This window comes from Cydia amplana, chromosome 2 (assembly GCF_948474715.1).
Source record: "Cydia amplana chromosome 2, ilCydAmpl1.1, whole genome shotgun sequence".
Classification (NCBI taxonomy): domain Eukaryota; kingdom Metazoa; phylum Arthropoda; class Insecta; order Lepidoptera; family Tortricidae; genus Cydia; species Cydia amplana.
Genome location: NC_086070.1, coordinates 16003585 through 16029408, shown reverse-complemented (window position 1 = coordinate 16029408; position 25824 = coordinate 16003585). Strand labels below are relative to the sequence as shown.

At 36.3% G+C, this 25824-nt stretch overlaps 2 protein-coding genes across 3 annotated transcripts; both read left to right on the top strand.

Moving 5' to 3' along the window:
* Positions 1-473: 473 nt before the first annotated feature.
* On the top strand, positions 474-25003 carry LOC134659013 (uncharacterized). Of its 2 annotated transcripts, XM_063514630.1 has the most exons (11): positions 474-651; positions 10737-11617; positions 11678-12386; positions 12595-12756; positions 13811-14009; positions 21675-21885; positions 22659-22786; positions 22873-22991; positions 23324-23411; positions 23994-24054; positions 24616-25003. In XM_063514630.1, the coding sequence occupies exons 1-10, from the start codon at positions 603-605 to the stop codon at positions 24010-24012; spliced, it is 2565 nt and encodes an 854-aa protein (XP_063370700.1). In that variant the 5' UTR covers positions 474-602; the 3' UTR covers positions 24013-24054; positions 24616-25003. The 2 variants fall into 2 exon arrangements, with proteins under 2 accessions (XP_063370700.1, XP_063370693.1); XM_063514623.1 differs by lacking the exon at positions 23994-24054.
* LOC134659074 (uncharacterized) lies at positions 16370-17963 on the top strand. The gene has a single exon (XM_063514683.1). It carries the CDS (start codon positions 16828-16830, stop codon positions 17782-17784), a length of 957 nt encoding a protein of 318 aa, XP_063370753.1. The 5' UTR covers positions 16370-16827; the 3' UTR covers positions 17785-17963.
* Positions 25004-25824: the final 821 nt, after the last annotated feature.

The window sequence follows — 25824 nt, the reverse complement described above, 5'->3', positions numbered from 1 at the left end:
GCTGTTTGCTGGTATTCGGTGGCCTAAACGGGGTCTTGAGAAGAAAAGGGACTTGGGAAATGAAAATTAAAAATAAACAATACCAAAATTAAGAGTTATGGCATGGCCATCTCTCCTGTAATGGTATGGTCATCACTCCCGGACACCTCGGGAGAGATGGCCAATTGTAATTTTTTTTGAAACATTTTTTCAGACTGATCGCAATAGAAATAATTTTTTGTTTGTTCAATTTTCGAAAGTCAATTAATCAAAGTTTATGAATAAATAAAGATGTCTTTAATTTCATGTAAACTTATTTTTTTATCCCGTTCTATAAAAACTATGGCCAACTACCCCGGAATTACCCTAATCAACAAAACTTAACACATTACTTTGGTTTGCTTTTATATTTGCTATAGAAAAGCCAATATACCATTCGCGTGTACACCATACATTCGCACAAATGATAGCATATCATCTGCCCATACACACACGACAGTCTACTTCCGACCGGCGGCGCGCGCGCATTAAGTTCGCGTTACTACTTACTCTTTCATGCAAACGTTTCATACAAACTGTTATTGACTATTTGATACCATTTATTGTGAGACAGATGTGTTAATATGAAGATTTGGATTTTATTTTTGTGTGCACTCGTCGTTGGGGCTTCAGGTTGGTACCTTATTATTTATTTTGGTAATTTGATTGCCGCATAATTAGTAATATGGATATTATTACTAGTACTAACCAAGGAAATGTTATTCAGCACTAGATATAGGTATATGTACCTACTAGTGTTTTATGTTCCTATTTATGCGTCTGTGTTCGCCGGTTTGCGCCAGCTGAAGCGAACATTTCCTTATTAAGTACCTACATAATATACATATACCGGCAACACATAGGGCAGTGTTTGTCCAAAATCCAAATATTTAATTTGCATCTCTTACTTTAATACATATGTACAGCCAACAAAAACGGCGCATATACCTAACCGCGAAGTGATGTTGTTGACATTATATTTTACAAGTTTTTATGCCAGCTGCTAAAAATAACTAAGTACCTACTATCAGGTAAGTACTTAGTTATTTTTAGTTGCAGAAAAAATATTAATCCCATAGAGTTTGTATTGTCCAACACAACATATGGATGTTGTATTGTTTATATGTAGGGAACTAAAAGATGCTAGAGCTCTCTGCAGCTGACAAATAAAATAATTATTATTTTCAGAACATACGTATAATAATTATCAAAACACACGAGCCACTTCTAAGGCCTTTAAAAGTAAAACCGGCTTCCCACGGCCCGTTTTTTCACAGATCTGACCGCGCCTCTACAGGCCGAAGATCGTGGGAACGGTCGCATCCGACGAGGCCTGTCGTCACCCGTCCGATCCGTCGGGAGTCGGTAACTTCAAAGGCGCGTCGCGGCGCGGCGCGACGGTGCCTGTAGGGGCGCGTCTGCGTCAGTTCATTTCACCTGGGACAGCGCACAGGCCTCGTCGGATGCGACCGTTCCCACGATCTGTCGGCCTGTAGAGGCGCGGTCAGATCTGTGAAAAAACGGGCCGTGGGAAGCCGGCTTAATCAACCGCACAGGCATCCACAGGCGTGGCGCGATCCGGCCTGGCCAGTAATAAACACGAGCCGTGGGAAGCCGGCTTAAGACAAGCACATTTTTGTCGTCCATTCTCTCTCAATTACTTATCTATCATAGAACAGATACATTCAATTCAAAATTTAGTTTGTTTAGAATTACTCATATATTTTCCTAAATGATTACCTGCAAAAATATCAGTTACTTTAAATAGGTAACATATGGGATCGATCTTGTTGTCAATAAAGGAACGATAAAATATAAACGGGTCTCTGCATAATAATGTAGGTCAAAGTCAGAAGGTGTACATATCGATTTATAAGTGAGTAGAGTAGGTAGGTATAGGTAAGTTATGTACCTACCCTTCATTGTTTTGCTGTGTCGATATAATGTTAGTAAGAAAACGCAAAACAGTGCATAATTATCTATACCTAAAGTTATATAAAAACAAAAACTAGGTATACTTACTTTAACACACTTTCGCTGTAAATAAGAGTACCTACTACTTTCTTATTACTTATAGGCATTATTTGGTATTTTTTTGTTTGTTTATTTGATTGTCTTGATCTGCAGAATAAGCGCATAAAAAACAAAAGAGTACCTATTTAACAAACTGCTGTCAACCTCAGTTTACTCTGGTCAAGTCTGAATACTTACCATTTTTAGTTAGGCTTAATCATAGCTTCATTAGATACTATAAAAAGACAAATTAATCACTTGTTATTGTGAAATGGGTAGTCATATCACCTCTGACGTAATGGTCCCGGCATCTAAGTAAAGCATTAATAGTATCGGATAAGACATCACTCCAAAAATGTCTATCATTCTCTAAATACCTAATGAATTGTTCATATACCTTAAAGACATATTTAGGTATTTCTCTTTGTTCATCAATTCGAGTGTGGCAGTTACTTTTGGCACTCTTCTGTTTCTATTGCAGCTTACTGTACGTTTTTGTCTTATTATTATGTCAAGCTTGTTCGGGTGAAATATTGCAAGCTAATTTAGACCCACTTCCCATTATTTGATTGAGCTGACATTTCACCTACATGTGTATATTGGGTGGAAATGCGATATAATCGAGCAGATCTGATGATGGACACAGGAAGTGGCCATTGGAACTCTGTGATAAAACAACGCCACATAAATAAATGTGTTTGGGTTTGTTAGAATTGTCTCAATAAAGAGAAATTGCCTGTTGAAAAAGAATGGGATTAAAGTTTTGTAAGTATGTATTTATTTAGACTAAATAACTAAATAAAAGTAACTTGGTACTACTAACGTCACAAGGTAATAAATATTATCCTTTTTCCTTGAATAGATTAGAACAAGCGCAATGTTACAATTTTAAGTAGGTAGGTAACATGTTTAGATCGACATTTCCAAGTTGTGACACATTTTTAAAGGGTCGTTCTACCGTTTCGTGCCGATTTGCCACTTTTTTGGAGATTTTTTTTATTTTGAAGTTACAGTGTAGAGTTTGATATTCTGAATGTGTATACGTATTGTGTATATTATTTTAAGAAAGGCACCTATGTACTAGTTATACTTTTGGAAAACAAATAAGGAATGTAATGAAGGCACAGATGGAAATGAAAAAGCAAGGGAAGGTAATGAAACACGAATAGAAGGAAATGAAATTAGATTAAATATAAATTAACTTTATTGCTCAAAATCAAAGTGATGATATTTTAAACGATGGAACCATAAATATCATGGCTTTTTAAAAGTATATCTACCCTGTTGACCTGTTTAATATAATAACCTACTTTTTAACAATACTTTTTACGATGTTTCAGTATTCGTTTTCGGTCTCATTATTTGTCAGAACTAGAAACATAATAATGAGATTTGTAATGTAAAAAACTGCTTACATAAATGAAATTAAAAAAGCTTAAATTATCTACAAATTTTTATAAAAAACAATCGTTATTTATGATAAAATATATTATTCTAGCCAATCGAGAACGGTGCGCGCAATTCACATTGTAGGTCATGTTCACGACTGTCTGCACTCAAGAAAAATAGACTCAACGAATAGCTGCAAATGTCCACAGTTGGAACAAGTTCTAAAACAAAAATATCTAGGCCTTATAATTGACAACCGGTTTAATTGGGATGCTCATATTGACCTCGTTTGTGGTAAGTTAAGGGCAGTTATGGCAAAAATGTATATTTTACGTAATAGAGTCCCGTTTAAAATACGATTAGATATTTATAACGCGCTTGTTGAAAGCATTATTTCTTACGGTCTAAGTAGCTACGGTCGCACCTTTAAGTCTTATCTTGACAAAATATACAATTTACAGGTTAGGTTACTTAAGCTTGTTGTACCCCTCAATGTTAAAAATAATCGTGAATCTGACAAAGACCTCTTTAGAATGTGCAAAGTATTACCAGTACACACGAAATTTGAATACCAAATGCTGAAAGAACAATATTTTAGGATCGAAATACAGCATATAGTTGATCATCCAAAAACGACCAGGCGGGTTACAAATAGCGTGCTAAAGAAACCTCAATTTAAAAACTTCTATGGACGACGTACATCGCAATTTATACTACCAGATCTCATAAATAAACTCCCAACTGAATGGAAGGCAGAAATTTCACCTAACAATATTACAAACTACCTTAAAAGAGCATTATTGAATCAGCTGTAAGAAAATTAGTTGTAGAATTAGAATTAGTACTTTCGTATTGCATCCCCCCCCCCCCCACCCTTCGCTTCCTAAGAATTATAGCTTCCATATCAAATTTCATCAAAATCGGTTCAGTGGTTAGAGCGTGATGACTTGACAGACAGACCGACAGGCAGAGTCAACTTCGCACTTATAGGTATTTATATTATTGTATAAGTAATAATAGTAATTAATTTCAAATATTAAACTACAAAATTTGAAATCATTGGTAGGGTTATTAGTTAACTATAGGTACGTAATAAAATAATTAAATACTCAAACAAAATTGGAGCATCCTGTGCCCAGGCGAGTGCAGTCCGGTCCGGCCAGAGCGGCCGGTCGGCAGAACAATAGGATAAGGAAAAATGTTATTTATTTAGCGCTCAGTGCAGTGGTGTCGGTTGTTGTAATTTAAATGATAGATTAAGTTGAGCATGTTATGAATGTAAGTAGTTTCTTAAGTTAAAAGATATGATATTCTATTGTTGTATAAAATCTACCGCGGATGGAGTATCGAGACAAACCTTACTGGTTTACCGATACTTTTGTAATTAAGATTAGATATTGTGTTGTAATTACCTGAATAAATAATAATAATAATAATAATAATTCGGGAAAGAACTGAGGTATAATTTTAAAGTATCCAGTATCGATGTAGGTAATGTGACTTAGCTGTCTTTGTAAAGGGCAGATGCTGTTTTTTTTTAAATAATGAAGTGGGCCAGAATATTATATTTCGGACACGACCATGATAAGCCGTTTCAAAGGGAACGGCGGGCCGAGGTAAAGCTGCAGGACAGCAGAGATGGAGACGAACAAATAGTTGTGTATTAAAAAGCAAACTAGCGGACCGCAAACACGATGTTGAGCTCTAAAGCCATTGGAGGTCGAAGAGCGTACTCTACGAAACACAAAACCCTGTGTAAATAGAGGCCAAAGGCCGAGTACGCCCCAATAATCAAAATACTTATTATAAATAACAAACTCCATAGGGTTGTATACTCAACAAGTCGCACTTTCGAGGAAAAATGCAAAGATCAAGCCGCAGGAGGATCCGAGATCACATTGGTTAAATTTCAAGCTCTCTTAGTTCTCAAGTTAGGTCTTCTATGGAAGCGCAACGTGATCAGACGGACTGGGCCTTCAGCGTTTATGCGGACCTCGGCCTTTGGCCTCACTTAGCAAAGTTCTGCTCTCTTGCAGATTGATATTTGGCCTTGCACGGAAATGTGCCCCTATCTGAAGCTCCCCCGGGCCTTCGGCCTTGCTTTTTAATACATTCGGCTATTGGTTCTTGTTTGAGGTCAGCTCCATTGAAGCTCAGTCTTTGACCTCGCACGATTGTGCCCGCTGCTAATAGTTAAAAGAAATTTTTAACACCTTTTGCGGAGCCCGGCTTTCGGCATCGGTTGCATTTGGGCATTGAAACAATTTAAGGTCTACTCTCCTGCGAAAGCTCGGCCATCAGCCTCGCAGGAAAGCGCACCACAATCGGACGCTCCGAGCTGCTTGCTCTTTCTTTGCGGAACTCGCAGAAATGGGTGGGAATGGGACGCTCCTCTCCAGTTCTAGATGGTGTTGGACCATTGTTTCATGAACTTTCTAGATTTTTCTAAAGCTTGGCCTTTAGACGGTTACAAAGTTACAAGAAATTTCCCTGATACGGCCAACCTGTATTTTTAACTTAGCACAAAAAGAGGCTCCCGGGAGCAGATCTTTGTGAGACCCTCCTCATAAATATCTGGCGTCGGAGGACTCGCTCTTGAGCTTTATTCGAACTATCAAAAGTTTTCAGTATTTTAATTAGCATATTTTTTTCATTAATAGGCGTTAGATAAGTTTCAATCGGGTATCTGTCCAAAATGTTCCGCATTTATAAAATGTTGGAAATATGATGTATCTAGCCGATATATTTACAATATTTGCCATGACAAAAAAAACCTACTTACGCGCCTATCTGCTTATTTATATGCAATATCCACAACCAACAGGATTCCCATGACATAGTGTCGGGTATAGATAAGAACCTATACCCTGAAACTCTGTCAAACGGTCTAACGAAGGCGAAAGAATTGGACATATATACGTTTCAAAACACGGGAGTTATGATTTAAGAGCGTATGTGTGTATATAACTCTTGGGCTGTGGGCTAAAAACATAAAAAGGTATCACATCTGTCATACAAAATTATTGTTCATTTCCTTCCAAACTGGTTCATTTCCTTCACCCGACAATATTGGAAGAAATGGAGAGGGATGAATTGGAGTGGAATGAACTTTCGACGGTTTTTTTAAATTTCTTTATAGTCTTTAAGGCTAGAATGTCATCAAGTAAAAGTAATGAAGATATACCAAAATGCTAACAGATTATTAACAAGGTGATTTTTTTGCAATATATATAGCACCAAATTACTTAATGGATAAAAATGAGTAGTAACCGTGACAAAGTGCCTTTCCGGTGAGGAGAACCTAAATTACTCGTAAATCAAGAGCGCGAAAACTCCTTCGTTGACGTATTGCGGTAGACTAAGGTAGTAAAAACACGTAGCAATCACAGTTATTCGTGAATAAAGGCGCGTTTAGATTTGGCATGAGTGGCAATTTTTTAGAGTGAAAATGAAGTCTTTCGCGTGACAAAATTAAAAAGTGCGTTCTCTCTATGATAATTTAACTTTAAAAATACGTACCATGTACCATTATAATACTGATTATGTGCTTATTTATAAACAATAATGGAAAGTAGGGTTTATCTGCAAATAATAGTGTTTTTTAATTTTCGAACCCAATGGTACGCCATTTTAGGTGCGAGGAAAATGAATTTTTCGCATGTTTTTAGGGTTCCGTAGCCAAATGGCAAAAAACGGAACCCTTATAGATTCGTCATGTCTGTCTGTCTGTCTGTCCGTCTGTCCGTCTGTCCGTCTGTCTGTCCGTCCGTATGTCACAGCCACTTTTCTCCGAAACTATAAGAACTATACTGTTGAAACTTGGTAAGTAGATGTATTCTGTGAACCGCATTAAGATTTTCACACAAAAATAGAAAAAAAACAATAAATTTTTGGGGTTCCCCATACTTTGAACTGAAACTCAAAATTTTTTTTTTCATTAAACCCATACGTGTGGGGTATCTATGGATAGGTCTTCAAAAATGATATTGAGGTTTCTAATATCATTTTTTTCTAAACTGAATAGTTTGCGCGAGAGACACTTCCAAAGTGGTAAAATGTGTGTCCCCCCCCCTGTAACTTCTAAAATAAGAGAAAGATAAAACTAAAAAAAATATATGATGTACATTACCATGTAAACTTCCACCGAAAATTGGTTTGAACGAGATCTAGTAAGTAGTTTTTTTTTATACGTCATAAATCGCCTAAATACGGAACCCTTCATGGGCGAGTCCGACTCGCACTTGGCCGCTTTTAATTTTTATTTAATAGATCATTAGGTTTAGCTAAATTCCAAAACTGGCGCATTTTTCGTACCACATAAACATACCTTTTAAAAATAACCACAAGTAAAAAAATATAATTTTAACGCTTCATGTGGGCTCGGACACGAAATCGGCACGAAACGGTAGAACGACCCTAAAGTAAAATTCAGTAACCATGCCTGGTACCGTAAAATGGGGTGAGTAGGGTCAAAACTGAAATTCAAACCTCGATAACATTTTATTTTTACATATGAAAACTGAATGGTGTATATAATAAGTGTTCCGGACGTTTGTATTTTAGTTTTTATTTTATTTTGGGTAGTTCCATTTCATAACTTTGACGATAAAGAGGAAAACCCACCTCACCCCGTAGTGCCTCGTATTTGGGGTGAGAGGGGTTTTCATACAAAGGTGATTTTGGAAGATTGTTGAATCGATTTTTTTTTATTATGCGTATTACTATAGCTCCATTTTAAATTTGAATACATTAATTTTTGTAGCAGTAGCCTTAAAATCCCCTCAAACCTTCTCTAAACCTACTCACGCCGTTTTATGGTACCAAAAAATATTATTTTTAATATATTAGTTTCTAGCAAACTCAGTCCCAATTAAAGATGACTGTTATTTCACGAAACGAACGAACTTCTAAAAAATCAACGCTTCCATTCCCTTTATTAGGTACCTGGTAACTTTTTTTTCGCCTGAAGTTGCTAAATAAACCTAACCATCTAATTTTGTTTGATTACCAACAAACATGTGCTTGGGTCCGACTTCGCAATCACTTCGCTTTATTATTTTGCATAAAACGTACCTTTAGTATAAGTATCTACTCGACGTACTGTCTAGTCGGTGATTTATAGGGATTACACGAAAAGTATCAACTATCGTGATTTAGTTGGTTTCAAGTTCAATATCGGAAACTCTTGGATTCATAGAAGGTAGCATCCTATAGAAGTGGTCTACGCGTGCCTCCATGAGGGACAAAACATACGCAATGCGAATTTATTTGTTATGGTGATGGGTAACAAATAAATTCGACCAATCATCCATACTAATTACGGTGGGCATGCGGTGGGGAATAAAAAAAAATGTGAGACTGTGACAAGGACAAACAATAATAGCGCTTTCGCTGCTACTCCTACTGAAAGATACATAAGTCTATCCCGTTCTGTCAGTTATCCCCACCGCTCATGATGCCCAATCCAGTTTAATACTAGATTCATGCTTGGACTGGATAAATAACAGTAAATAAATAAAACAGTTGACGATGGCCGGTCCCTAACCGGGTGTTGGTGTAAATTTGCATCAGTTACCTATTGACGTCACGAACCATGTAGCGTTCCTCAGTCCACCTAGTCCTTCTAAATTAAAACTAGACCTATCCACCATAAGGCGCCACCGCACATGAGACCTTTCATAAAAGAGGCCTCAAGAAATTAATTGTAACTATCCGCTCTTAGATAATTTATAAAAGGTTTGACGTCAGTTGATAATGAATCTCATAAATGTTATTGCGATCATTATGACACAATATTTAGTTAGGTACAGGATAACCTAGTTGTAAACACGAATATTGAAGGATTTGAAATGCTTCCACTAGTACCTACAGTCAACAGCAATAGCACATATAGGGCATTCAAAATTACTGGTAAACAGATTTAGAGACCTACATTACCTACAGCAAAAACCATAAACTCCGATTCGCGACATTATTTAGGTACTTATTAAGAGGAGGCTAAGGGTATTTTTAATAATTAATTTGCGACGCGCCATTTCTTTTCCTCCTAATTTATAAATTATAATCTTTACCTGACAACAAATTTGAATTTCTTGTTTTAAAATATTTTTAGGAACTTAATAAGTAAAATGCGCATTTATTACTAAAAACACATTCATGAAATTTGTGGCACACTTCTTTGAAAACAATACATCGTCATTCGTCAGGTGACAACCAAACTCACTAATTACTACCACAAGTTAATAGCTATAGTGAACCATATCAATACCTAAATAAGGTTGATTTTTGTTTAATTATTTTTTTAGTAATTACTAATTAGTGACTTTTGGTTGTCACCTGACGACATTTACAATGTTAATTGTTTTAAACAAGAGCCCGTACCATGAGTCACTGACAGTGTCAAAACTGACATATTATTATACGCTATCGAGAACGTAATTTACTTTCTATACATCTCGTTCGCACTAATATGCGAGTACGAGCGAGATGTATATAGAAAGTAAATTGCGTTTTCGATGGCGTTTATGTCAGTGCCAAACTGATGGTAGCCGTACAGTACAAGAGTCAGGTATGGTTGAAATTAAAAGTAACCTTTTGAATTATAGTCGTCGCAATATAAGAAATGATAGCTTGACGCTTTTGTGAATTGGCCTTTAATATACAACTGCAACTGTATGTATATATTATGCAACTAAGACCTACCGTTTATCTGATAGCTTTAGCTTCATATATATAAGGGTCAATTCCTGTCAAATATAAATTCTTACGTTTCGCCGACTTTAATGTGCTTTGTTTGGAAACGGCATGCACAGTGATGATAACAGTGAGTCAGTCAGTTGACCCTGAGTGTCACTGCGCAGTGCACAGGTCGCAGTTAGGTTAACCACTTGATTTGATAATAACTGTGTCATACATACTTGTAGGTAGGTAATCGACTGGGCGACCTTTTAACTAAACTTTGGTCTTGTCGCCCCTTTTTTACCAGTCCGTTGACCAACAGATGCCCTGTCCACTTGATTATAGAAACCCGCAGCGTAGCCGATGGGCGCTTGGGCCCTGCCGAATCAGAGATTCCTACGCCTATTCTTACTGCCGACTTTATCACAACTGCGAGCTTATTACATAATTTAATTTTGCATGTGGGCATAGTGACAGAAAACCCCTCAAAAGCATACTTTTGAAGCGTAGCGATGTCTGTCGCCTGGCAAGCGTTACGATAAACGAGAGAACATATTTGTAACATAAAATTTGCTGATTAAAATACTAGTAAATATTTAAATTAAGGAGGAGCTTATTAATGTTGTATCTTTTTACAGCCCAGAGCGACGAGTCTGTTGGTGATTGGGATGATGACTGGAAAGAGTATGACGAAGAGTGGTTCAAAAAAAGACTCACACAACTTGGCATCTACAATGATGAACAAAAAGGTTCTGCAGAAGATAGCGACTTTGACGCTAGTGTCGCTATCGAAAGGGAGCATGATGAAATCGATAAAATAGTGCAAGAAGACATAAAAAAATACCAAAAGGTAGAGTACGAAGCTGAAGATGAAGGTAAAATAAATGATTATCAGTTTGAAGATAATAGGTCAGAGCAAAGCAAAGAACTTAACGATGATTCTGACCCGATACGTGATAGTGATGATGGAAATATTCAAGATCTTAAAAGTCATTTAGAAAGTGAAAATGACTATGAAGACAAAGCTGAGCCAATTCGTGATAATGATGATGGAAATGATCAAGATTTGAAAAGTCATTTAGAAAGTGAAAATGATTACAAAGATATAGCTGAGCCAATTCGTGACCTTGATGATGAGAATAATGAAGATGTTAGTCATTCAGAAAGTGAAAATAACTATGATGACTATGCTTTATATGGCGGAGATGATTTAGAAGCAAATGTTCCAGACAATGAAGATTTGCAAATACCAGAACCGAAATATTCTAAAAATGACAACATTGTTCCTCTTCCACCTCCTGAATCAATTGAAGAAATTAACCGAATTATGGAAGAAGCTCAGACTATTATAAAACAAGAAGAAGAAAAACCTAACGATTTTGCTGTCGATGATAAAAACGTAGAAGTAAATAGCAACGAGTTAAATGATATAGTGAATGAAACTAACGCTATTTTGGAGGAAAGCCTAAGACCCAATGATTTTGCAGAAGATCAAATAAAAGAAAAAAATCTTGACAAAGTGGATCAGATTGATATTGGCAGTAAAAAAGAAGTCAATGATGGTAATTCTAGCGTTAAGGCAGAAGACGAAGATGATGATACGGTTGATAAAGTTTATGAAGACTTGAATGAAGACTTAGACAAGTTGTTTGAAACTTTAGATAAACTTAGCAAAAGCGACAGCCAGGAAGATGAGAAACTTAAACCCGCTGATGTTGATTACGCAGTAAATTCCGATGAAAGTTTAGACGATAAGTCTGATTATGAAAACATTTTTGACAGCAACTTATCTGATCTATTTGCACAACACAGCGAAGCTAAGGAAGTCGATACTCTAGCTAAAATAGAAGCTAAAGGCAGTGAAAATGACAATGATGAACCGATTCAATATGCAAATGAACAAAAAAAATCTGAAGAACTAGTTTTAGAAGAAGTCCCATATATCAATGATGCTTTACTCTCCGATGACCAAAATGACGAAAAACCAAAGAAAGCTGTCAATGTCGATGAACTATCAGACGATCAGCTTGTAAAATTGATGAAGGATTTTGAGATCCAACACAGCGACGTATTCGACGTTGAAGCTCTTTCAGAAAACCATGTTTACAATGAAATTACTTTAGAATATGGCGAAACTAAGGTTATCACATCAGAAAATTATCCCGCAGGATACCCTACTAGCAGAGTTGTGGATTGGATTGTCACCGGCAAGGGACAGGGCATTGAATTGAATGTGACTGACTTAGCTGTGAATAGTGCCTTAGGGGACTACCTCATGGTCAAACCAGGTTAGTAATTCCATCTTCTCTTCTTTTTAGCCTAGACTCCGCTTTAGGGGGACATTTAGCTAAAAGTACTTCTATTATTGTAAAGAATTGGGATTTAAAAAATTTAGCCAATTGTAAGACAGCACTCAAATCCATATTTTTCCTATCATCCATTCCATTTTATATCCGAAATATTTCTTGGTGATGTGTACAATTTTACTGTCGGCAGGTCAAGTGGACGACAGCGGTGCTGAAGGCATCATCTTCTCGTACCACCTGAACGAGCCACGCGCTTTCCGCTTTATGGACGTGGACAGGATTTTCATTCGCTTTGATTCCAAGATGGGAATGAGCTGGATGCGAGGATTCAGTCTTACTCTTAAAGTAATTGGTAAGTAGCTATTATTTAGATGGGATTTAGACGTTCGGAATATAAGTAAGTATATCGTAAAACCACAGGTACTAAAACTGTGACTATTAATAAATGTTTATGCATAATTGTAAGAAAAAACTCGGACGACATCAAAAAGATTAATATATACCTACTTAGGTTTTTTTTTACCCTAGTTGTTCTCCAGTCTATTGCGAGATATATTTAAAGGTCGTGCTCGTGCTAGTCGACCACATTTTACTTGAGCAAAAAACATGTTACCTATTAAATTATTTATCCTGCTGGTTAATTAAATAAACTCCACAGTCATAGCGCATGGTTACTAAGTCGGTTAATTTTATATTATAATTTTTTATCTTCCATTTTTTTTTCTGGGTACCTAATACTTTGGATTTTGATTTTCATTAACATTGGTTACATTACAACTTTGGTTACAAAAAGTTAATTTAACCTACCCACTGATACCTAATAATAAATATGTGGTAGGTAAGTTTATCTGCTAGGTAATAATTAACAAATAACAAACTGATGACGATGTGCCTACAATAAGTGCATTAAATCACGTCCTGCCAGATATTACTTAACTAAAGGTAACAAACAAGATTTATTTCTCGTATATTTTTTTCAAAGTAGCTAGGTAGCTATAGGAATCTGTACGGTCAATCTGTCGGCAGATATGTCTGGCGGATAAATCTGTCAATATATGGCGGGTATAAGGCTGTAGTTAGATTATTATTGAAATAAGGGATCATATTTGACTGTAATAATCCTACAGTTATGATCAATGATCGTATATGTACCTACGTACTTACCTACAATTTCAGAAATCAGAAATCAGAAATTTATTTGCTTAAAACACGGCCAGTACAAAGATAAGGTATAGGTACTTGTTAAAATTATTCTTATTACACCATCATAGGTTCTAACTTCTACATATTTAATGACTCTTATCTATGATAGTCTAATTGCGGCCTTACACATTTAATTTTAATCTTTTTTGATGTATAATAATATTAATATTTATATATTCTTTTAAAATAACCTTTATCCCCAGCCCCTCCGGCCATGGAGCCAGAACCCGAGCCGGAGGCGGAGCCCCTGCTCCCCGAGCCCCGGCACACGCTGACGGTGCTGCTGGGCGGGTTGACCCTCGCCGAGTTCGAGCTCGTTAGCGACCAGTTCCGCCAACTCGTAGCTGACATGGCTACCATGTATATCAACGCGAACGGCGTTGAACCTGGCTTGAACACCACGTGAGTTTATAATTATTTCATTACTTGTACTAAATACTAAGTAACTTGGTCCACTTTGATATGCTATTTAGGTATCTTAATTCTTCTAAAATTTCTTCAGTTTTTAACAAGTTTGTGGGAATAATTTGCTAATTTTATAATATATTTATAAGAAATAGTGACACTTTATCAGTAAAATCATTCGTAAAGAGTCTATGCGATTTTGGAGGTCGCTGTACCTCGTGATCGAATACTAGGATCGCTGTACTTATTAAAACATAACAATTTACCGTTAAGTAGAACTACATAAGGACAAGTGAAGTAGTTACCATTTGTAGGAATGTACCTATGACTAGTACATAGTAGTAGATACAATGTAACAAACAAATGAATCAGGAGCTTGTATAGGTAAATCAAAAGAACGTTAATGTTATTACACACCTACTTAATCTAAAGTTTTTTTCTAGCAGTGTAAAGTCCGTATCGTAACCGTAAAGGAGGACAAGTATTGTTAGAAGTTTTTGAAGCCTATTCTATTTATGGAAGCCTAAACAAGAATTCCAACCCATTTGGGCCGTGTGGGCCGAAATAGCTTGAGTCTCCACTCAAGACACTACTGTCATATCTCGGAGATCAAAGAGTCTAGTCATTAGGCTAGCCGGTGTTCTAGTCCTATGCAGTCGAGTGAACCCTTAAGTTTTGTGACTGCAAGTTCTTAAAACTACACATATAACTACGGTCTATCTAAGAGCTTGCAACGCTGTAAGCTTTTACTTCAATTCGTAGTGAGTACCTAATTGTATTTTGTATGTGTATATTTAGCACAGTCAATCTTTATAGATACCCAGGAATAGGAATAGAGATGACAAATAGGCAGACAATTAGGGAATTAAGCTATCAAATACTAAGACCTTGACCTTATAGAAAATACAATAAAATGATAATGTATTTTTAATAATTGAAATATTTGAAATAAGTCTCCATCCGACTTCTTACTATGAATGTGATGTGTGTGTGTGTGTTCTTCTATATTATAAATGTGAAAGTGTGTATGTTTGAATATTCGAATGTTTAGAGTTTTGACAGCCTCCAACATAAACGAAGTTGCGGGCAGCACCTTTGATATTTCTAACAAAGACTTTCTGTGAACATGACCGCATTTGTTAGTTGTTTATCTATCTGACTACCTACGTCGCTTGCGATACATATTATAATCCAACGATAAGAAACAAACATTAAGGCTCAGTATAGACGATTTTAAACTATATTACAAAGACAAACGTTTGCGTTTGTTTATATTACATATTTGCTATCAAACTGACCAAGTTTCTGCTAAAATGAATGTTGTTTAGTGTACAAGTAACTTATCTATCACGTATGAGATTGTGAATCATTAATTTTATAATTTTTTCACAACTTTTCCGTATATTGGTGTATCAGAGCAATACAGTACCTACAGTGAACAATACATACAGTTGTTGTTGAAGAACAATACGTATTTTAGAAATGGGCCAAAACAATACCCAAGATATCAGTCTATACCAATTATTAATGTTTCAATTGTACAGTCACGATGAAATAGATGGTGACGACCAAAGTGGCCAAATATATCGTGACACTCCCTTATTTATATGGTATCAAAGGTGTGATACTTACGATAGGTATATTCGGTTTGGCCGTCACTACTATCTATTTGATGGTGACTGTACTCGGGTAAAATCTGTGCAAGTGCTTGAATGTAATTATAAAAAAAAACCGGATTTAGTTTATAATCTGAACCACTCTTGAAATAAAACTATTAAAACGGATTATATCGCTTATATTTAATTCATCCTAGAGTCTGTGCGGAAAGAGAAGAGTCGTGGAATGTATTGGGCCCCATACATTTTACGACTCTTCTCTTTCCGCACAGACTCTACATCCCGAAGTTTCGAACCCTTTACAACGTTTGTGTTTTTTTTCCTGTCACCCGTTGACCACGAACGCTGTAAGTTCGAAACGTCAGGATGTAAATAGTATAAATTCAATATACGCGATATAATCCGTTTTATTTCATGAGTAACTATCGCGGTAACCGAATAAAATATCCTGAACCACTCTTGCAAGACACTAAGTATAGTCATTGAACTAAAAAGACCAAAAGAAACCCAATCACAAATATTTTCTCCAGAAATAATCTCCAAATATTTTTCCTCCATGTTGAGCTTATTAAAAGAATACTTATTACCTACACTTGCCACCGGACGGGACAGGTGCCTGACTGCCTGTGACCTAATATTTTTGTTTACGTCATTTTGACCCACTAACAAAAGACAGAACACTTTAACAATAATGCGCATGAAACACTTAGAAAACACTCCAATATTTTCTTTTCTGAAGTCTATCTGTCAATAATTTCCGTATTAATTAGATTATAAACGGTGATTTTGGAAAACCCACGTGGATTTTTACTAAGTTTACGGGGTTTTTGGGAGGAAGGTCTATTTGCGCATGCGCGAGTGGCCTCGACGCGCGTGCGTGTTGCAAACGTCATGTCTATTTCAGTAGTGCAATCCCTCGCGCGAGAACACCCGCTGGAACGCACACTTCCAACAATAAATCATACAAACCTGAAGAAAACAAATTATATCATATTTTACTATTATGTTTCGGAGTCATATGTGTTCCTACTCATGTCGATCGCTAGGTTAACTCTCACTCCGCAGTGCCATACATTTTTAAATAGATAAACAAGTGAACACCGAAATGCGGCAATGCGACATAGTCATGGGGGAATCGATGCAGCCAGTATTCTTTGAGGCCAAATTGTCAAACATTTAGTGTCAAATAATTAAATAAGATGGAACCGTTCATAGACAGGAACAACTTCGCCATCAGCGCGATGATGACAGTTGCCATGCAAATTCTGTTCTTCACGATAGCGTCGCTATTCCAGAGCGATAAAGTGACGGACTTCACTGGCGGCGCTAACTTCATCATCATTGCCTTGCTCACTTTCTTCCTCGGACAAGGTGGAAATCACCTCAAAAACTACGATAGTAGACAGCTGATGGTGACCACATTTGTGTGCCTCTGGGGAGTGCGTTTATCTGGGTACCTGATATACAGAATTTACCACATCGGCCGTGACAAGCAATTTGAAGACCGTAAGAGTAACACATTGAGATTTGCCGTCTTCTACAGCTTCCAAGCCTTCTGGGTTTTCATCGTGAGTCTACCCGTTATCATTATTAACTCGCCTCATCACTCGTTTCCTAAATCACCCAAAACTATGACCACGCTTGACTCGGCCGGCGCGGGAGTATTTATAATTGGTTTGTTAATAGAAACATACGCAGACCTACAAAAATTTGCCTTTAGGCAAGACCCAGTGAACCAAGGCAAGTGGTGCAATGACGGTCTGTGGGGTCTTTCCAGACATCCTAATTACTTCGGCGAGGTAGTACTCTGGTGGGGTATATTCATTATATCGCTAAACGTTATCGAAGGTATCGAATGGATAGCTATATTATCGCCATTATTCACTACGACTATCATATTATTCTTATCTGGTATACCGTTGCTAGAACGATCGGCGGACGAAAAATACCGTGATAATCCGGATTACTTATATTATAAAGCATCCACGTCACCTCTGATACCGATACCTCCGGCCATATATGTGGAAGTGCCGAAGTTTCTGAAGTGCATAATGTGCTGCGAATTTCCTATTTACGATTCCACGAGCGACGACTTCCCAGTCCCCACGATTGTGACGGAGACGACAAGCGTTTCAATGGTTCAGTCTCAAACATAGCTAACACACGCCGCGCGCGAGGAGGCCGCGGCGAAGCACGACCATCGCTCACAGCACAACCACAAGCAATTGTGATACACGGCTGATGACAGAACCGAACAGAAAAAACACCCCGTCTCGCTCCCGCTAAAACAGAACAACACCACCGATATGAACCTCTATAATAGTTATATGGAAAATATTAGAAAAAGTAAAGATGTAGCTCTAGATTTACTTGAGGATACTAAAGAAATTATAGACTGCGTCACTTTAGAGAACGAAGTTAGGAATAAAAAGAAGAAAACCCCTAATAGCGATATAGAAGTAGACTTAGGCCCCGGTCCTAGCTCACAAAAGCCGAAGAGGTCGACTGAGATTGTAAAATATGACAAAATTACCTTTGATACGACAGCAATTCTGCACCACTATCCGCAGAATTCGCAGAAAAAGAAACCAGCTAATGTAAAACTAGTCGTCAAAGTAGCTACTAAGAAATCTGACTTAAATCTACCAGAGGCTAATCAAGACAACAACAATGATGTTAAGTTGGAAAATAAAGAAATGGAAGAAGGCAAAAGAGACAACGTTAACAATAATGAATCAGTTGCCAAAGCAAACTGCGTGGTCAAAGCCGACAATACAATTGAAGTGCTAAACAAACCAGTCAAATTTACAGAAGAAAAACTTGTATGAGATTTAGAGATACAATTTTTTTCTATGCACTTTCGGTTATCTAGGCTCTGGCACCGGCTACGAAAGCCAGAAAAAGTGAAAAAAAGAAACATATCGATTTATGAAATGTTGTAAATATAATCATTAAAAGACTGGGGTATAAATATTAAACTTAATATTAGAATACAAAGATTTATCAAAGATACAAGTTATTTGTTCTTATAATAATGAGATCGAGTAATAAATTGTTGTGGATAGAATATCGTTTTAGTAAATAGCATCAGCCAATCATAATGTAGTATAAAACTTCAATCCGTCTCAGTAGGCTCTAGTGAGTAGGCTTCAACAGGCATTACGCTGAAGGCCGCGGAAGCTTTGCGATCTGGTGAGTAACTAACACAACTTTTTAATTAATTTCTAATATATAAAATATATCTTCTTAAAATATAGTTCCATGCATCCATGGCATAACATTAAAGAAATTGTATGATCTCTGCTTGCACGTTATTACCAATGACTTGTGAATATAAGCTAAAAGCGGCATAGGTACCTACTATAAAGTTTTGTAAATCAAATTTACTTCAAGGGTCAACGTTCGGTCCTCAAGAGTACAATATCAGTGTTTTATGTTTATTGATGTTCCGCAAAATAATAGGTAAGTATGTATGTATATTTCACTCGCGTTGATTGACATGCGTCATCAGTTTCCGGTAATTTAGCAGATTGGAATGGATGATTAAACATCCATTTCATGGAATTAAAAATGCTATATTATTCGGGCATTATCATTATAAGTACACCAATCATATATACTAGTATAATATGTTAAATTACAAAACTATCCGGATGTTTAAAATTTTGCGATTTTTGTAAAATTGTTTTTTAAAACGTGCGTTTTGGACATCCACGTGCTCTCAATAAAAAAACAACGTGAGTCTTGAACATAGTACCTAGGTACTTTCGGTAATATTTTCAATGGTCCATGTTATTCCGATTTCACTGTAACCTGTATAAATATGTACAATTTAAACTTCGAGACATAAATTATAATATACATAATATCATATCTACTAGTTTTGATCTATAAGCTAGTATAAAAATCCAAGTTCTAGCATTATTCCCGATAGTCCCGATACTAATGCATATACCTAGCCGTTTCATATTTAATACATTGTTGTTATGCCTCAGTAATCCCCTTATCAACGACACAACATCAGGTATCAGTCAATCTAAATCAATTTATACGTCACTGCACTTCACTTCACTGCCATTGTCTCCGATGTCACACATGATAATGTGCACCTCTACATAATTATATATATTCTAGCTATAAGTTTTAATTTCTCGTACATCGTATTTACGGATTTTGAAGGCATCATAGAGGGGTTATGATATGTGTGTAGAATTGTAGATAAACATCCTACTTAATGCTCGCTTAGTCAGAACTGTAATGTTATTTTATTATACCTTTATAATAAATGTTTAGCCTGAAAACTACATACATCAGCAATCAGCATGGCATTTATATTTAACAAAACGTTAACGATATCAAACCATGATATGAATTGGCGCCTTTACACTGCCCCCACATCATAATATTTATCAATATCCCATTCAGCATACACACATGCTGCTAAATGATTACCTACAATGAACAGAGGATATAAAACCCGGTTTTGACTTTCATATGATACCAGGCCTTGAACTAAAAGACACAAATTACGTCAACTCGTTATAAGAAGGTAATTGATTATGTATACCTACATTACAGCACGAAGGAATCACCTTTTTACTTAGGGTAAACATGGTAGTCATGGTACATATAATATTATTTATGTATTTCCTACAAATCATTTTCAAATTACGTGATAAATATGTAATACGTACAAGTTAGTAATGCGAATAGTTAATCAAAAGTAATATACAAATGAATAAAAAAAAACAGTCCTTCCACTTACGATAGCAATTTAATAAATAAGGGTTTTTAGAAGATAGTTAAAAATTTAGATAGATACTCGTAGCTCGTAGCTGCTCCGTTTCAATTCAATACGAAAAGTATAAAAGGTGGAATGGAAAGCGGAAATCCGTTGCATGTCTAGCTGCTACGCCTACAACAGCCTTGACAGCGCGCTAAATATACACCAGATGCGATAAACATCCATGTACCGCATACGGCCTAGTGTTTTAAATACAACATGACATGAATAATACATGCAGGAATACCCTGAAAGATAACCTGAAGAGCTGCTTATCTGGGACCAGAACAACAAACTGTTGGCATGCGGCCAGATGCAGTATGTTGGCATAATTCTGCGAGATCGTAACTCCGTCAGTTGTTTATTTGAAGTTAATTTTATTCAGTTGGAATAACGTGGTAGTTGCAGTTGTATTTTATTATTGTATTTTATAATTGTTGATGTATTATTATTATTTTGTTGCTTGTATGTAAATTCAATGTTGACGTGTAAAAGTGCCCTTGTGGCCTATTTGCTGAATAAATGTTGAAGTTTGAAGTACCTACACATTACAAGGTAATGGAAATTATCGTCCGCGATTTTTAAAGCACATAGGTACAAATGAAGTGAATAGTTTTCACAGGTCAAAGTAGTCATTGAGGCAAAGGATTATTTAAAGGTCTACTTTATGTACCACAACAATCTTGTGAATTTAGTCGTATTCAAATTGATTGGTTTAAATACTGGTACGCGCAATAAGACAATAAATATTAATGTATTTTCCTATTAACTACGCCGATTAAAACTGAATGTTGTCACTGCCACTATTGTGGTAAATATCTGTGGTAATTAATACTAATGTGTATATTACTCATAAATCTCATAATTAAACAAATAAGTTATGACTCTAATAGAAAATATACATCATTTTAACAGTAACTCATAAACGGTTAGAAATATTAATGTGATTCATAAGTGACAAACAATAAAGTACGTAGCCTAAACAATTCCCTGTTTGCATAAAAGTCCTTCGTTCTGTTCCACCCGACACAGCCGAAAGATTTAAACCACGTATTTTTGACGACAGTACGAGTAAATCAACATGGGTCGAATTATGTGTTTTAATTAAACTACTATTTCAATACAAATTAAATCATATTAATTGACCGCTTCTTCGTGGACAAACCTTTACTTTAGCGAGCGAGTTTAATTGAGAAACAGAGATTAGGTATATAAGTAAACAAGAAGAAAGTAAAATTAATTCTCAACTTAATCTTTTTCCAGTACAGAGATCACCCAGCTAATCTCAGCTTCCTTCTGCAACGTGGCATGGCCGGGCTACGAGCAGTGCTCGCAGGTGCGGTTCTCGGTGCCACTGGTGTATGAGGACGAGGAGGATGGCCTCCGGCTCAACAGCACCGACCTGCAGAACATGTGGGAGACGTACGCGGGCGTGGACCCCTTCGCGGCCAGGTTCAGGCAGATGGGTATTGAGGTGGGTCTCAAAATAGCCTTGTAGAGGGTTAACAAAGTGTACCGGTTTTAATAAATCGAGTTGGAGACCGCGTAGAGAAATGGTAATTTAATTGCGAAAACCCTACAGGCTTCCAATAGATAGGTATAGATACAATTGAGCTTGAGAAAGATATTGGATAAATTGCAATTTAATTTATGCGAATCATTGCGCTGAATCTATCATTTAATATGATTCGTGTCATCACAGATTAAACCTTTGCCTAATTAAAATTAAAGTTTCTAAATATTTCATCATCATTAGCCAAAAGACGTCCACTGTTGGACGAAGGCCTCTCCTAAGGAACTCCATCTCCGCTCTTCTTCATGGATTTGGATTCAACACATTTTAAAAATCGATCAGGACGATCTCGCGCCAAAACACAGAATATACCTTTTTCTGGTTAGGGAAATAAGTCACATTGTCGATCTATAAAAGAACTTATTGCTATATACTATATACGTACTAAGTACCTAGCTGTTAAAAATTGGTATTTTGATACTTAGTCTTTTAATATTTTTAATACTTAAATAATATACTTAATACTTACATAGTATTTTAGGGCCCGTCACACTACACCATCTGTCAACTTCGTAGTTATGATTCGTAAAAATTTACTAAAACGATAATTTTGACAGCTCTTTGTTACATTGGCCGAAGCGACGCCCTATTTGCAGTTGATCAGTTCATTGATTTTTTAATGTTCGTGGTGCAACCTTAGACCGGTAATAAACGCAACATTGTTGGTATTCCAGGAATTCTCAGTGCCTAACGACGGCGGCGTGCTGACGGTGTGGGTAGTGGTCGCGCTGGGCGTGGTGGTCGCGGCCGCCATGCTGGCGTTCGCGCTCTGGCGGTACAGCTGCTTCGAGGACTACTCTAGGTATATTTACTTCTTACTCGAATGCCGAATCCATTCCCGGTGTTACTCGACAACTGTTACTTCAACATATTTATTTGCTTTTCCAGGATGCCCGCACACAGCGATACAGACAGTCTTTACGAGAAACGCAGCTCGGGTCTCTACCCCACCCCCCACCAGATGCTGCCGCCGCTGTACGCCGAGAAAGACTATGATCCCACAAGAGGTAATGTTTTTGTATAACCTATTTCTTTCGTATTAAGTTTCCCTTAAACAATGGATGTGCCCACCAGGAAGCAGCGGTGCTTACAGCCCTTCGTATTCGTACAAACTTATTTTTTGATATCAAATTGGTGTCATTTTGTTATCATTCGCCTGTGCGTCTTGCTCGTGCCAACGAACAAGTACGAGCGAAATGCACGCGGGAATGATAACAAAATTACATCATTTAGATATCAAAATGTAAGTTCCAATGGGCCACCATGATCCATAAATGATAACGAAAAGAAACAATTGGTTGATTTAGCTATACCTAATAATTACGTTGGAATGTTTCAGTGGACATGGGTGGGTACAGTAACCGCAGTTACGCGCGCACCGACATGTACGACCTAGACTCCGACGAGGACGCCATGCCGCGCGACAGGTAACCTTAATGCCTTCAGCCCTAGAGTGCACGCTTGCTTGCCACTTTCTACCACTTACAAGACTTGGTTGCTACTAATATTTTTTGTAATTTAGCACTAGCAAAAATAAATCGAAAATAAAACGTGATTATTTTATCGCGTTTTGAAGTTTTACCTTGCTGTGCCACCGGCATCTTCAAGCATCCTTAAATTGTATGAGAATTCTTAAGATAAAGTCTTATCATTTTGCCGATTGGTTTGTCTAGAATTCGAAATAAATATTTCTTTGCAGTTTGAAAAATAATAAGTTTTAATTTAGGCATATGTATATAAATAAAAATACAATTAAGAAAAACAGAAGTCAAGTAAATAAGTGAAAGTTTTTAATTCTACACGTACAAATAACTTGGTTTAGTACTTAGGTACCTACTAATAATCGCTGTGGTATATAAATATCTAGGTATAAAGGTTTGTTTAGTTTGTTAATCTGAGTTCTAAACACATACTTACCGCTTTGCTAATGTTAGCGAGAGATTAAGACCTATGTGACAGGACAGAAATCTCTTGATTTTTTTGCTTTATTTGTGTGTAATTAATTCCAGGTACACCACAGACGTGTAGCCCAATAACTACTAATAGTTACTAATGCTCGCATAAAAACTGGTAGGTACGCATTTTTACTTTTTCATGGGAGTATAGAGAAGAGAGAGTAAATGCGAACGAGAGACATGAGATAAAATGTACATCAATTAGTAAGTTCGAATCTGCTCCCTCGCTCGCGGTTTGTTATATATGAGAAGTATTGTTAACTTTTTTTCCAGAGGTCAGATTCGAATTGTAACTGTCTGTAGCAATGGAAAACGGACGATGTCACTCTCGATTTCCTTGATAAATTGCGGTGATATTATTGCCACATTGCTGTCGCGATTGGAACATTCAACTCCATCACTCATTTTTTCAAGGGGATTAACGATGACAACTATAATAGGATAATAATCCTTTGCTGCAACGTTTCCAGTAACAGCGCCGCTGAAGTCGCAATTCAAACCTAACCTTTAAGCATGCTACACATATTTATTTTCCCTGATGATCGTAATTTACAGCCTCGCCTGTAACCTCGATCCCATCATTGTGATTTAAGTCTCCTCTTTTTACTCACTTCCTCTGAATTGTGTTTAGTTCAATGATGAAAGTTATTTCATAACGATTGTTCATACTTTTCAGAAATGCTGGCATCCAACCGAGGGACATCTTCAGTGTATGAATCCCCGTAAAGTGGTAGATAGATAATCCAAGAGATTAAGGTGTTGATTTGTGATTTTACAATAATTACCCGTACAAATGTAACCAAATAATACAAATATAATTTTAATAAAAAATGTGTACCTATGCTTTTCATTGGTTACATTTGTAGGTGAAATAATATATATTAATAATAGCGATATTAAAATATAAATAATATATTAATCGTTATATACTTTATCACAGTAAAACTTTAGGAAAATAGAACTTAAGTGAACTACTGTTGTTGTGATTTTTTTTGGCCCTCTGTTACAAGATTTTTTGATAAGTATTTTCTTTATCTTACAAATAAATTTTGAAATGTTTTTTTTACATATGATTTTTATTTTATTTCCCAATATTCTAATATTTGTACTCGAATATCAGGTAAACTGGTTGGTTAATTTAAAAACAATAGGTGTATCTCTATTTTACGCGTAGTAAACATTTTTATAGTACGATACGACCCTTTAACCGAAGTCTCCGTTTAATATTTTTTGGTTTTACTTTGGGCTGGCAGGGTTTGTAGGAAAACTTTCCTACCGGAACGAAATTCGGATGGAAAAAGCTTTAAAATTGTACGAAACTTTTAAACGATCTGGCCCTAACTAGTTATACGACGATATTTAGCCAGGTTACCTGATTGTTTGAACATTTATTTGTACACGGACACAGGTTTCAGAACTTTTGTTGAGAGGTTGTGCACAGAGTTTATATAGAGAAGGTTGTGAACATACATACATTTCAGAATAACATTTCCTATATTTGAATATTCCAACTGAAAATCTATACACACTTTTATGTCTACGTATACTTACTATAGTTAAATCATTTAAAAATAACTTAATAGGTTCTTAGGTATCATTCATGCGTTTTTTTAAATCGTATATGTATTATGTAAATATACCTACACCACGTTTATGAGTTTAAACTTGATCAGCTATATTTAACATAACTAGACATATATTATAACTGGATGAAATGTAATAATCAAACTAAAAAAATATATAAATTTCTTCTAATCGTAGGAGATTATAATATATAAAAATAAAATATATTATTTAATGTACCTATATTTATTAAATATCCTGAAATATTCTTCCTCGTGCTAAGTAAATCTGGGAAATTATTCATTATTAACTATTTTGTAAT

What these genes read in the sequence shown, in the direction of transcription:
- LOC134659013 (XM_063514623.1), top strand. Translation starts at nt 603, where the DNA reads ATGAAGATTTGGATTTTATTTTTGTGTGCACTCGTCGTTGGGGCTTCA. An exon ending in AAGAAAAAAATCTTGACAAA is followed by an intron (nt 11,618 to 11,677) that starts GTGGATCAGATT and finishes TCTAGCGTTAAG; the next exon opens with GCAGAAGACGAAGATGATGA. An exon ending in TGCTTCGAGGACTACTCTAG is followed by an intron (nt 22,787 to 22,872) that starts GTATATTTACTT and finishes TTGCTTTTCCAG; the next exon opens with GATGCCCGCACACAGCGATA.
- LOC134659074 (XM_063514683.1), top strand. Translation starts at nt 16,828, where the DNA reads ATGGAACCGTTCATAGACAGGAACAACTTCGCCATCAGCGCGATGATG.